Source organism: Phasianus colchicus, chromosome 2 (genome assembly GCF_987193195.1).
Source record: "Phasianus colchicus chromosome 2, bPhaCol1.hap1.1, whole genome shotgun sequence".
Classification (NCBI taxonomy): domain Eukaryota; kingdom Metazoa; phylum Chordata; class Aves; order Galliformes; family Phasianidae; genus Phasianus; species Phasianus colchicus.
The window spans coordinates 13,409,538-13,423,675 of NC_143437.1; the positions used below are offsets into that span (position 1 = coordinate 13,409,538).

Consider the following 14,138-nt stretch of genomic DNA (forward strand, 5'->3'; position numbering starts at 1 on the left):
AAATGGCAAGAGGAAGAAAAAAATATTTCTAGAATAAAAAATGTACAAAAATGTACAAATGTACCTGACTTCAGAAAAAAGACAGTTTTCCATTGTTTTTAGAGGAACATGGATTCTTTTATTCTGCTCAATTATAGTTTCTCATGTTAATTTAATAGCACAAGTGAGATGTCAATTTTTCAACAATGTACAAAGAATTAAAACCCATCCCTGTTTTTTTCAAAAATGTAGCCAAAGTAATTTCAAACCCCAAAACTCCAGATATTTTAGCTTTACTAGATTTTGTGATGGGAAGTTTCTCATGAAAAAGTAAAGAACAACAGTTTCCACCATATTTTACCTTGTTTTATTGTTTTATAGATTAAATTACTGATTTTACCTGTAATGAACAGAGGAGTTGATGATGCATGTTCCACTGACTTCCACTGACCACGCTGTTTAGGCGCTTCCAAGTAGCGTTGGATCCGTGAAACAACCACCTCTTCTAGGTACATGCAGACCTCCTGAAATGTCAACATTTCCTAAGCACTGCATGCACAACAAGTGCATGAAGGTACAAAATCTCTCCAACGTTAATCTGGTACTGCAATCAGGTACTGATTACACACAGGTGAGAATAAAAAAAAAATACTGTCTGCAATCAGGTACTGTGGTGTTACACAGCGGTGAGAAGCACAATACTTAAGAAATACATTAGAACAAGGAAAAGAAATCCTAACAGCTTTTCTAAACCTTCTTTTTTAAAAAAACATTTTAATAATTTCTTCTGCAGTTTGGAAGAATAAGAGAGTAAATACTATGATTCAGATAGGACACAATGCATAGTGCAATTTATTTATAGAAAATCGCTGAAGTTTTTAGTAATAAAAACAGATTATGACATTAAAGACCATTGTTTTCAAAAGAAAATTAAATTATTTTGCATGCAAATTATGAAAAAGAAATACCTTGATATAAAAGCAAAATATTTATCTCAAATATTAGATCAAGCTTTCAGATTAAGGCACACACACATTTGTGCCTCTTACTTCAGAATTTTTATTTTCTATTATGTCTAACTTTGTGCTCATAGAAATGACACTGCTGCATACAAATATGTCATTTTACCTTTTTTATAGTGTTTGGACATCAGACAAAATTATATTAGTACCACCAAACATAAAATATCTTGGCTTAAAATTTACTTTGGATTTATCTACCAAGTATGCAGAAGAACATTTTTAACATATTGCTCTTAGTGAGAGCAATACAGATATATAGGTCAACCTCAAATAGTATTTTCTCCTTACAGCTAGAAATACACTTTCCTTTCTGCTTGAAAAGTATAGTTGTAAAATACAGTATCTGCCTATTCCTCTGTTTAACTCGTTAAAGTGATCTCCTTACACATTCCTTCAACAGGACTGTGCATTCAGGTTAGAATGAAAAGTCTAGAAAGCAGAGGAAGGAGTTTGTATGTGGTTCCTTCCACAACAAAAAGATAAGCACACATTTCCTTAATTTACATGGAAAATATTTAATTCCGTTGTTACGCTTAGGGAAATTTTATTGTATTGGTTCTCCACAAAAAACTATACAGGTCTATATTTAAGAAAGTATAAATGATCAATTTTCAAGATAATCTTCTCTTCTAGACCTCCACTGAACAGAACTGATAACTCAGACCTTTCTGTATGCAAAGTGGAGAGATTACAGCAAGGACGTGAGGAGAAATCAGTCTAAAATAGAAATAGTTCTTTTGTCAAGTACAAGGCTAAAACTTTGAGTTTGTTATTCTAGGGGAAAAGAAAGAGGACACAAAGGGCAGGAAAACTAGAAACAGTAGGACAGAAAGAGAAAAGTTCCTGAAAAGCATCAAGTTAGTGATTTGCATATGTCGGTCCGAAATGACCCTTATACACCACGCAGCAGCATGCAGGGACTGTGCTCAGTAAAGCGCCCAGCCAGACAACTTGCACGGCCTTTTCTAACACTATCCCCACACTAATGGGTTTGTATGCAGCTCCCAGCCTGCCTCACACAGCCTGCAGTCTTCTCTGCCCTGAATCGCATCACCAGCAGAGCATGCCATTCCCTCTCTGCAGCAGTACCGAGCCATGCCCCCAAGTTATCCTTCTGCAGGGTTCTGCAACCCACAGACAGCAGCTACGACTTCTTCCAGGGGAAGGGAGGATCAGCACAAACCATGCTTGTGTTACAGGGCACCTGAAAGGCATCTGCTTTTCCCCACAGTTCCTCAGATAGACAAAAAAAAAAACAAACAAAGGTTGTACCACTCTTAAGGTGATGAATTCTGGAGATGTGAAAAACTTGTTGCAGTGAAAATTAAAACAAAACAAAACAAAAACAATAAAAAAAAAAAACCCATAAAAAAAACACATAGGCATAATTTGACCTTTTCTCCCCGGTACAACAAAGCCTCTGTGTAGGGCTTTCAGGAAGCAGACTGTAAAGCTATTGGAATCACGCTTCTTGGTTGTTGAAAATATGCACCCTTTGTACTTCTCTCAAAATACACGGTCACACAGCAACGCACTGAATGCTGCCCCGTCATGCCTCTTTATTAAATCACTCATGATCTAATTTCCTGAAATTCACATCTTTTGTTTTGGCAATGATACAGAATACATTTTGAAAGCACTTAAAAATTATAACCAAGGTAGTGCCAATTATAAATAGAAGTGTTAAGGAGTATTCATTTACTTGAAGAAAAAAGTAATCTAAAAGACTTCCCATATTTTCTCCTTTGTCTGATTCTTAAAGCACAAATCGGGTGAACCTGATAAATATTCTGCCTTCACTCCCTCTGAGCACTAATTTGCCAGTTTTTTTTTCTCTCTCCTTTTTCTTTAAACACACTGCTGTGACCATACAGGGATGCTCTGCAGTGACAAGTTAATTATGCCATTATTAGGAAAGCTATCTGCTGAAAATTACCGTAACAGAGACTTGCGGGAAAGTCCACAGGCATCTCAAACATGTCTTGCATTCATTTTCAGCAGGGAACTTCTCAAGTTCCCATGCAGACTGAAATAGGGGAAAACTCCAGCCAGTAACTCATCATGAGATTCTTACAGAAATCACAGAATCTGATGAAAGTTACATTCATAATTTTATTGGTCGCTGAGGCTCTGTATTTCCAAGATTTCATCTGCTGTCAGGATATTCAAATGATACATCCAAAAATCAAGTTTAATAATCTCCCTTAATGAGATACAGTAGTTCTGTTATATATATTACCTTGCCTATTATGCATGTACATTATATTTTCTTACACTCACTCTCTAAATAAAATACCATTCAGACTTTCCTAAATGTGATAAAGCAGTTAACAGGCTTTTCACCAACAAGCTCTATAAAAGTGATACCTGTCACAATCCATTATTCATAACTCAGGACAATTTACAAAAGACAAAGATACCGTCAGAAAGATGCTTTTAAAACTGAAGTCAGAAGAATCAAAACCACATGCATACACATGCAGAGCTTAAAAATTAAAAGGGAAATAGAAAGTGGCCATTAGTGACCCCAAAAGCATGTGCAGTTCACTTAGGGGCCCCACAGCAACCATTCAGTTAGGCACAACCAACAATGCTCTCATCGTAACACTAAAAAATACAGAACAGTTCAAGGCTATCCAACATTTCCCTTTGACCACAGGCTTTTGAAGTAGAACTGTTATTTTTTGTACCTCCTTCTCCTGATCTGAAAACCAGCTGGTGTCTTTATTGGAGCCTTCGGGCAAAATATGAACATCCACCAAAACAGCAAAGTTCCCACACTGAAAAAAAGAAAGACAAATTAAAAAGAAATAAAAAGGTTCGATTGTAGCTGTCAAGAGACAAGGAAGTAAAGAATCAAGTATACATATGCATCTGAGTCAGAGACACAACAAGCAATGTGCAGAAGTTTCTGGCAGACTACAAAGTATGGAATTGCAAATTAATATTTATCAGTGAACTTAATGAGAAATCAGAGTGCCAGACATACTTCGGGTAGCTAACAGAAAGCCTTAAACTATAACAGCAAGCATCAAGCACTCTGAACTTTCTTCCATCTATACCCCTTGAAAATGGGAAAAAATAAGCTATTCCTTCACCAAATTCCCAAAAGAAAAAAAAAAAAAGGAACAGTAAAGTTTGAAGAATTTGTGGTAATTACCTCATGCTCATTCGCACCTGTCATTCAGCCAATACTTTTAATTGTTCAATGATTATAAGACTATTACTCTTACAAGACACTTCTAGGATAATGCAGGCTCCATCCCAAAGGGTCACATACACATCTCCTTATTCCGCTGTAAGCTGTATCACCTCTACAGAGAGAATAATGCCTCATGCCATATGTAGAAGTATGGTGTGTCATAACCCTAAATTTTCCCTTTTCTGCTGAGACACAGCACCAAATCTCATTCATACTTCCTTTAATGGAAGATCTTGCAAGATAAAACCTTCTGCTCTCTTTTTTGGCTCCTTGCATCACATCTGTGGTGCAATAAACTCATTCTCTGAGACTAGGCATGTGCAGTCATGGCAACTGCACATCTGGAATGCCTGATGGAATAGAAAGAACATCCTGCTATCAGACAAGCCTCAAAGGTGTACATACAGCCCAGACTGAGATCTGTTTCCTTTCAGGGCAATGCTGCAGCATACACTTTCTGTTCTAAGTTTCTCACTATATTTGCCCCTCACTGCAAACATCTGCATACCCCACATCTGAATTTCCAGAGCAAATGCAACTATTTCTAAAAATACTATGGTATATATTTTTAGTCTACAGTTGTTCATCACCTACAGTCCAAAAGTCTAAATTTTAGGCTTGTGGTATAGCAAAAAAAAAAGTCTTTGAGAGTCTCCTTACCTACATGGCTTGTACAATGAGCAACCAGATTAATGCACTGATTTTACTAATCATGATAGCACATTTGGTAAATTAGGTATTTGTGGGATTGCCTAATTACACAAGAACAGACCTATTTAAATAATAATTTAACTATATTTAAAATATAATGCATGACTAATATCGTATTGTAAGCAGAATGCAAGACTTGAGCAAATGAGGCAGGCAGCGTGAAATTAGTTCTACGTTACTTATAGGTATCATTCACTGAAAGAACAGAATGCTTTGATCTGTTTATCAAAAGGATTCTCTTTTCTTCAGAGAACCAAGAACTGCCATACGGCTGCAATAGCAAACCTCTTCAAGCTTTACAATGATGGCAAAATCTCTCAGAAATCTCTGGTGAATCATTAGCTCTAAAAAACTTTTGAGATGACTACTGACCATCAAAGCTATAGCAGACACTGCATATTATAGGTACAGAGAGGAAGTAAGTTATTCATAGTATGTCACTTACAACAACAAACAAGAGCTTGATATATCAAGAAAATTCCAATTATCTAATGCTGAGTGCTAACTTGCACTATTTGGTACTTGCTGCAGAACCTTTGTTTATGTAAATACATACAGATATACATAGATATACAGACATATGCACACATGCAAAGCATAGACTTGTTTTTAATGAGATAGCATTTGTAATTATTTTCTTTCAAATAACAATATTTGTCTCATTTATCAATCCTAAGACAACTCGAAAACAGAAAGTAACCATATTTGAAACAAGATGCTGAAACAGTTCCAAGTTATTTTACAACACCACTAATAGACTAAACATTTGTAATACTTCAAAGAAAAACAAATACATGTGAATAGTGTGTAAATCCTTGTAATGGTCAAGATTTAAGAATTAAAACCAGGGGAAAAAAAATCATCTTCTTTTTACCTTTTCTCATTTCTAAATTATGACTGGCTTGTTCTGGAAAACTTGCAAAGCTTGTAGGTTTTTGTTTGCTCTGACATACTGTATGTCTCTGAAGAGATGAACCCAAAACATTCCCAAAGCTGAGCCATTCACTGTTTTATTGGTGGATCTACAGCTGCTTCTACTGCTTGCAGAACGGGACTACGGATCTTGAACCGTAAAAAAAGATTGAAGATCTGCATAACTGGAAGAGTAACTAGAAATTTGTGCCCAGAGACTTGAGCTCTGTTAGGTTGTGAAAAGTTTTACAGTATTTAGGCCGTATACTGCATTTTAATGAGCAATGAGCATCCAGCAAAGAACCAGACTATCCTCTGAAAATCTCAAACAGAACTCTACTTTATTTACTAGAGTTTTCAGAAGTTTTTACAAATGGCTGATGGTGTTAACAGTGGATTATAGGGAAGAGCTAACACGTAGATCTTAGCCATTCTTTACTTCAAAAATCTACAGGATCACTCTGCAACAGTAAAAAGTGAGCATAAGATCAACACCACCAGCCTAGTGAATGAGTGTTTTAGTGGAAAGAAAAAACAACTTAAAAACTCAGCCAGTAAGCTAGGAATACTGAACCTACAGTCAGGGGTTCATATACCCACTGATGGGTTGACAGGTAAACTAGATGATCTTAGACATCTTTTCCAATCTTTATTCAAAGATTCTATACCAGCAGAGAGGTGCAAGCAGTGAACAAGCCTTTAGGACAAACTTCTGGGAAAAGCAGTCTGAGCACACAAGAACACCACATCAAAGCAGGATATTAAACTCTCAGAAGATGTGGATAGACAGAATATTAAATATAAGAAAGAAAGAAGGAAAAAAATTGAAAACAAGTGTCAATGGTTTACAGGCTGGTTTGACCCAGTTCCGTGACCAATGGGGGGGGAACCCACAAACACCGGGAAAGGGGAAAATAGTAGAGAGATGGGACTAAAAACAAAACCGTGACAATGATAACACTATATAATACAATATAATTGGAATTGAAGCTATTAAATCAAATAAAATGAGAGAGAGTGCATTCAAAAACCAAAGCCTTATTCTAATTATGAAGGTGAGACTGCTATGGAGCACATGCTGCAGAGACAAGCAAAAAGGGAAAAAAGGGACATCTTGTGACTTGTCAGCAGTTGTATCTTACCCTCTGAATGGAAATGAAAAGCCCTCTGGGGTATGCAGTTCTTCTCTTCTGAGAAGCAAGTACACAGAAAATCAGCAGTTCACAGAACTGGAGCATTAACTCTAATTTCCAGAGCTCTACATTACGTTATGATGTGAAATACTGATATCAAAAATCACAAAACCATGACAACAAAAAGACATGATGATGATTCAACCCCCAGGAAAATGTAAAGACATCTAAATAGTTTCAAATCTGATGGAGCTGTGTATTATAAGAGAGACTCTCAAATTAAGCGCTAACGCTGTTGTTAAAGTGCATAAGTATGAGAGATCCACCCAAATCAGTAGATGAAATCAATCAAGACAACTCCTTCAACACCCTAAATATCTGCTTCTCTAAAGCATGTATCTGCCACTCTAAAGTATTAGTAATGCAAGAATATTTCATTGCAAACAGAGCCCTTCCGTTCATCACCCACAGCCAGGCTAAGTAGTCATTACTTAATCTAAACATCTGAACTGGTCTTGGAGAACTGCTCTATCAGGTACAACGTTGAAAAAGAGGCCTAAATTGCATGAGAGCATTAAGCTGAATTTATGCTGTCACTCTATGCTGGTCTGGTCCCAGTTCTGTAAGAGTTTTGTAGACCACATATTGAATGGAGGCATGTAGCTGGAGCTCAAACAATTGCAAAACACAAATTTTTCCTCTGGGCAAACTCTCCAAGTAGCTGGGCAAACTCAATGTTGTTTTGATAGGACATAGACCATTCCCTGCCTGTGTCAGAACTGAGCTGAAAAGCAGAAATAGAAGCACAGTATTTGTTCAAGATAGTGGAAAGGTAATTTGCGATTACAACATGCTGTTTTCACTCCTCTGTTGTAAAATGTTATAATTACTACAGTATGTTTAAAATTTTAAAGAGCAGGCCAAGAAGAAATATTAATCTCCGCAGAAGCCTGCATTTATGGCAGTTGGGTTTACTGGGAGATAATACGAGAGAATTTATCTACATTAATTTATTTTCTAATTGTCAACAGTAAGGACGTTGCTTAGGTCTTGGACACGCCAGTAGGGTGACACAGGATGACATGTTACTGTGTATCACTTCTCTTTGGTCAGTGGGTGTAGACAGAGATGAGAGCTACTTTACCTAACTCTCTCCTAAGGTATCGACAACAGAAGATGGGATTGACAAGAATGACTTTGTCCCTACAGTACAGTACTGGAATTGAGTATAACTGTTGTGGTTCTAGAAAGTCAATGTTGCAATTTAGTTTCTTACTTGTGAAAAGATAAAGAAACCAGCACGCATCCTATAGAAACAGCCCTGCATATTCATTAGAAAACAAATATTTTCTGATGTATGATCAGAGAGCACAGTAATGTTAAGCACTGATAACTGATAACAGTGACCAATTCCCTCTGATTTCACAGCACTGTAGATGAACAAAGTACGTAGTTCACTGTCAGCTTCTACTATATTACACCATAGTAACTACATTCAATTTCTACTTTACTATTTCTAATCATCGTAGGTCTAGTGACTGTTTAAAATAACTGAAATGATCAGAGTTTCATAATATATTAAAAGGTTTTTTCATTAAAATCCTACTAAGAAACAGCAGATAAGACTAAAGATAAAGACTCCAACAAACAAGAGATCATGAACAGCAGAGCCCATATAATTTTCTAAGTATTACAAGCCAGCAATTTCAAAAAAACAAAAAACCCTAAGCACCCATTTCAGACCTTTAGTTTGTAAATAATTTTCACAGCTTTTCCATATATACACCCTCCATGCTACATGTTAACAAACCTAATTGTGACATATAAGAAAATATTTCCAACTACATATTGGCAAGTTGGTGATGTATTTGTTAAGTAAATGAAAAAAAACATCATGCAGAGCAGCTAAGGAGCTTAGTAACGTGCCACGCTATTTCTTCTTTCTGCATATTCTAGTCATGACAAGAAAATCAAGTGCAATAAAAATTAAAGCAAAAAAGGCACCACCCTGAATATTTCTGATGTAAATGGTGTGAGAAGAAATAAATCCAGCCATTGAATACCATGCAAGACACTATTTACAAAATTACTGTAAAATGAAGAATAGATTTAAAAAAAAAAAAATCCAGTGTTTGTTTGGTAAGGTAACTGTACAGTATTAAGATAAAGAGAGAAGCAATTCCCAAGCACATGATGCATCCAGTAAGATATTTCTCGAGTTCTTTGTACCACAGCTGCAGGGTTGGGCCGACTTCCCTTGCACAAAAACAGAATAGGGAAGCGAGGGCAGGTCCCAAGCAGGAAATCATTCCACGTTCCCTAACTTTGCAACTATTTTACTAAACTTCTGATTCCTCTTTATACTAAGAGACAAGGTCTCACCTGCACTAAAATTGACTTCCTTTCCTCCCTCTCATGAAGATGTTACCTACCGCAGCACGCAGCTACTTAAGGGGGAAGCAGGAGGCAACAGAAAACCAAACATCTGCAGCCCATGTTTCAATATAAAATATTTGCAGATGTTAACTCTTGATGCCAAAATAACAGATTAAAGATACATTGATTACACATGCTTAGGCTTTAAGACAAATACATAAAGCTGAAGTATTTTTTATTTGCAAAACAGACTAGCAAGCCTAATGAAAAGGATTTCTTAGTATTGTTAAATCTGCTTAAGTGGTTTAAATGTTACATTTTCCAAGTGCTTAAAAGAAGTATTTTTTAACTTTTCATTTTTAACTAATTTGTCCTTTTCATTTTTAACTAATTTGTCTTTAAATGGAGCTAAGCCAGGAAAATATCAGAACTGCATAAAGGCTTTTTCAGAAATAACATAAGCAAGAAGGGCATATAATAAAAGATAGCTCCTTTGGACAAAATCCTTAAATTAAGTGGTAGCATTTTTTATCAACATAAAAGAGAAGGAAGCTCAACGATATCATCAGTGTTTTATCTATAAATGTACAACAGATTAAACAAGGCATACTCCAAATCTTACTCCTGAAAAAGCAGAATCAAATGGATAGAGAATACAAGGAATCTCAAAATATAAACAGATCAGAAAAAATCACAAGGAATTACCAGATACAAAGCAATATAGAGTGAAATATATATATATATATTTTATTTGGAGTGCACTGGAAAAAAAAAAGGGCTTTTAATTGCCATTGAACAGATAGTATAATACATAGATTTTGTGCAGGAGTAGTCAGCATGGGTTCACCAAAGGGAGGTCGTGCTTGACCAACCTGGTAGCCTTCTACGATGTTGTCACTGGCTGGGTGGATGGGGGGAGAGCAGTGGATGTAGTCTACCTTGATTTCAGCAAGGCGTTTGATACTGTCTCCCACAACATCCTTATAACAATGCTGAGAAAGTGCAGGATAGATGAGTGGACAGTGAAGTGGGTTGAGAACTGGCTGACTGGCAGAGCACAGAGGCTCGTCGTTGGCGGTGCAGAGTCCAGTTGGAGACCTGTAACCAGCGGTGTTCCCCAGGGGTCGGTGCTGGGTCCGGTCTTGTTCAACATCTTCATCAATGACCTTGATGAGGGGATAGTGGCCAACCTCAGCAAGTTTGCTGATTATACGAAGCTGGGAGGATTGGTTGACACACCTGAAGGCTGGGCTGCCATTCAGCGAGACCTGGACAGGCTGGAGAGCTGGGCAGTAAGAAACCAGACAAGGTTTAACAAAAGCAAGTGTAGAGTCTTGCATCTGGGGAGGAATAATCGCATGCACCGGTACAGGTTGGGGGATGACCTGCTGGAGAGGAGCTCTGCAGAGAGGGACCTGGTCTCACTGCTACCAGGCAGATAAGCTGCCAGGGAAAGGCTGCTCAGGCTGCAGCTGGGGCAGCCACTACCCCATCTGTGTGTTCTTGCCCATGCTGCCTGCACCTCATCTCTTCCTGAGGTCTCAGGGTCAGTTCAGGTTGAATATCTGGAAAAATTTCTCAGAAAGAGTGGTGAGGCATTGGCATAAGCTGCCCAGGGAGGTGGTGAAAAAGTGTGATAAGTAGGTTTAGGGAGGTGATTCTTCTCCGCTCTCATGAGACCTCATCTGGAGTAGTGTCCAGTTTTGGGGCCTTCAGCAGAAGAACTGCTGAAGTGGGTCTGGAAAAAGCTGCTGGAGTGGGTCTGGAGGAGAGCCTTGAAGATGATCAGAGGGCTGGAGCACCTCCCCTTTGAGGACAGGCTGAGAAAGCTGGGGCTCTTCAGCCTGGAGAAGAGAAGGGTCTGGGGGGACTTAGCAATCTTCCAGTACCTGAAGGGGTCCTACAGGAAAGATGGGGAGGGACTTCTTATAAGGGCATGTAGTGACAGGACAAGGGGAAATGGTTTTAAACTGGACGAGAGAAGACTTAGACTAGATAATAGGAAGAAATTCTTTACTGTGAGGGTGATGAGACACTGACACAGGTTGCCCAGCTACTTTATGGATGCTCATCCCCTGGAGATGTTCAAGGCCAGGCTAGATGGGGCTGTGAGCAGCCTGGCCTAATGGGAGGTGTCCCTGCCTATAGCAGGGGGGCTTGGAACTAGATGGTCTTAAAGGTCCCTTCCACCCCCAACCATTCTATGATTCTATGAGTTACCATCCCTGCAGATGTTCAAGAATCATGGAGAGGTGGCACTGAGGGACACAGTTAGTGAGCATGGCAGGGGATGGGGTCAACAGTTGGACATGGTGATCTTAGTGGACTTTTCCAACCTTAATGATTCTGTACTGCTCCCAGGATGGAGCAGGCATAACTGATCCCTAACCACCTCAGTTTTGATATATTCATTTTAAAAGGCATATTAAAACTACTGAACTAAATCAGAACATTTTGATAGAAATAAATAGGAGTGTCTATTCACATTTCAATCCTAGCATACAGAAGAAATGGCAACCTCTGAGAAAAGAACAGGGCAATGAAAAGCAGGTGGCAAATGACATAACTTAAATCAGACTGCAGCTGAAGAAGTCCACCTGTGCTCTCCCACTAGGCCTTCAGAAGGCACTCAGTAACACATCACTGACCAATAATGAAGGCAAGAGCACAGAGCATTAAATAGAAGATAAAATAATCAGTATTTATATATATTCAGCAAGTGTATCAACTCTTTGTAACAATAAAAATAAAAGACAAACACAAAAAACAGTGACAGTCATTAATGCAAATATTCATCTATCTACAACTCAGTTATTCAGACTGAGGTTGGGAGTGTGCCTACCACTTACATGTAAAAGGTTTGTAAAAATTATTTAATCTACTTGAGACTCTTCACTGAGGGAAATGATTATTTAAGCTCATTGTGAATGATTTTTACAGAAAAAAAATACTGAATTACCGTAGAAATAAAGAAACTCAGAACTTGACAATTTATAGATTAATCTGAAACTAGTTTTGTTTGTTTCTGTAACTCTTTGTCACACTAAGCACACTGATAGGTCTTTATTCACATGTAGAGAATTAAGTAATGGAAACCCAAGAGAAAATGCTGATTTCAGTATAATGTGCAGACAATGTGGGCGACACATTGCTCATTTTCAGCTACCGTGAAGTACCACAGAAGCACCACGCTCCCTGGATTTCAGAGTAGTCTATTTTTAAAGCAGAGAGGAGAAAAAACAAAGGTAGGATTCATTTATTTTCAGAATTTCTGTTACACTGAGCTCAAAAAAGATGTTGCCTCAAGGAAGGGAAAGGACTTAGCTCTAGTAGCGTTAAAAATACTGCCAGTACCTACGATATCAGCTGGAATTTGGGAATGCATTTAAGAAAAGTTTTAAGTTTCAAAGCTTTTTTCCCCCCCCCTTTTCAAAACCCATGGATTATGTTACTAATTGGGAATATTTGGGAAATATTCCCACAATTATGTTTATAAATGCCGAGTACCAGTGTTAATTACCAGCTATCCTAACACATGTGGAAAACATTAAAGCCACTTAAATTAATAAACAGTGTTGATTTTTTTTTTGGGGGGGGGGGGAGGGTAACAAAATGTACATTTTTAAAATGTAAAAAGTGATATTGGGTCAATCCAAAAGTTCACAGTGAACTATATCCCGTGGCTGACAGGGGCTAGTTTAAGATTAGGCACATTTAAAACAGAGAACAAATAATGAAACCTTTCCTCAGTAGCCTTCTTGGATGTCCAGCACCTCAGATGTGAGGCTTCAGGGTTTTCCAATCCATAGTCTGTATCTGTACTTAATAGTTGTCAGTGATAGTTTACTCACACAGTTTGTCAGACTGATGTGTAAAACTGCAAGCAGACCAACAAAGCAACCTCACACGCAGGAAGAACCGCATCTTCTACTTCATTTCAAAATGATCCTGTTGGTTTAATTTAGCACCCTCAAAGTAACAGTCCCTTCTTATTTAACTCTTCACACCATCCATGATTTAATAGGCTGACATTACTCCCCACCCACCCACTTCCAACTGTTTCTTTTCCAGGCTGAATAGGATTAAATCACTCCTTGCACTGAAGATGTTCCACACCTTTCAGTAATTCTCACAGCTCCACTAAGGAGAACTATAAACATACACAGTGATAAAAAATAGATGTGCCTTCAGTTTGTACCACAGCTTGACGATGGTATTACTTATGTTTTCTCCATATTTCCCAGAAATAGTTTTGCTTTACAAAATGCCACACTGAACTAAGCTGATGCTTTCAGAGAATACTGTAAACTTTAATAACACTTTCCCATGTGGTGATAGGTTGTTCAGCAGCCACACACATATGCTTGGAGTTCCTCTCCCTCACTCAAACACACATCACATTCATCTGTTGTTTTATAGTACAGCCACTAAATACTGGGAGATTTTTTGCAACACTTCATTGTAATCCTTTGCTATTCAGCTCCCTTCTCATTTACAAACAGGGACTGCCCCAGAGTTCCCCATTTCACTCTCTCTCCCTTTATCCTTTAGCCAGGTAATCCACATAAGACTTGTTTCTATTTTTTTTAGTTCACTTAAAGCAGCTTTACCAAGTTCACTTAAAGCACTTTGCAACGCACTCTGCCAATCACTTTCATGGAATCTAAATGGGTTACAACAACCAGATTTCTCTGATCTTTACGCTCACTGGTCCCTGTAAAGAAGCCAGCAGGCTGTGATGGAGGTCTCTCTTTACAGTGTGCATTCTGACTTTTCCCAAAGCACGACACAAATTCAGACATC

At 38.0% G+C, this 14,138-nt stretch overlaps 1 protein-coding gene across 15 annotated transcripts in view; it reads right to left on the reverse strand.

Annotated features, from left to right (window-relative positions):
- SLX4IP (SLX4 interacting protein) overlaps window positions 1-14,138 on the reverse strand; it is a 113,322-nt gene that overhangs the window by 72,443 nt on the left and 26,741 nt on the right. For all 15 annotated transcript variants that reach the window (XR_016463961.1, XR_016463962.1, XR_016463959.1 and 12 more), the window contains 2 exons: window positions 3,692-3,781; window positions 380-503 (listed from right to left, as the gene is read on the reverse strand). Coding sequence is in view for 1 of the 15 variants with exons in the window: in XM_090134850.1 (XP_089990976.1) it covers window positions 380-503; window positions 3,692-3,781 (214 nt within the window). In the remaining 14 variants the exon portion in view is untranslated. The remainder of the gene's footprint in view (window positions 1-379; window positions 504-3,691; window positions 3,782-14,138) is intronic.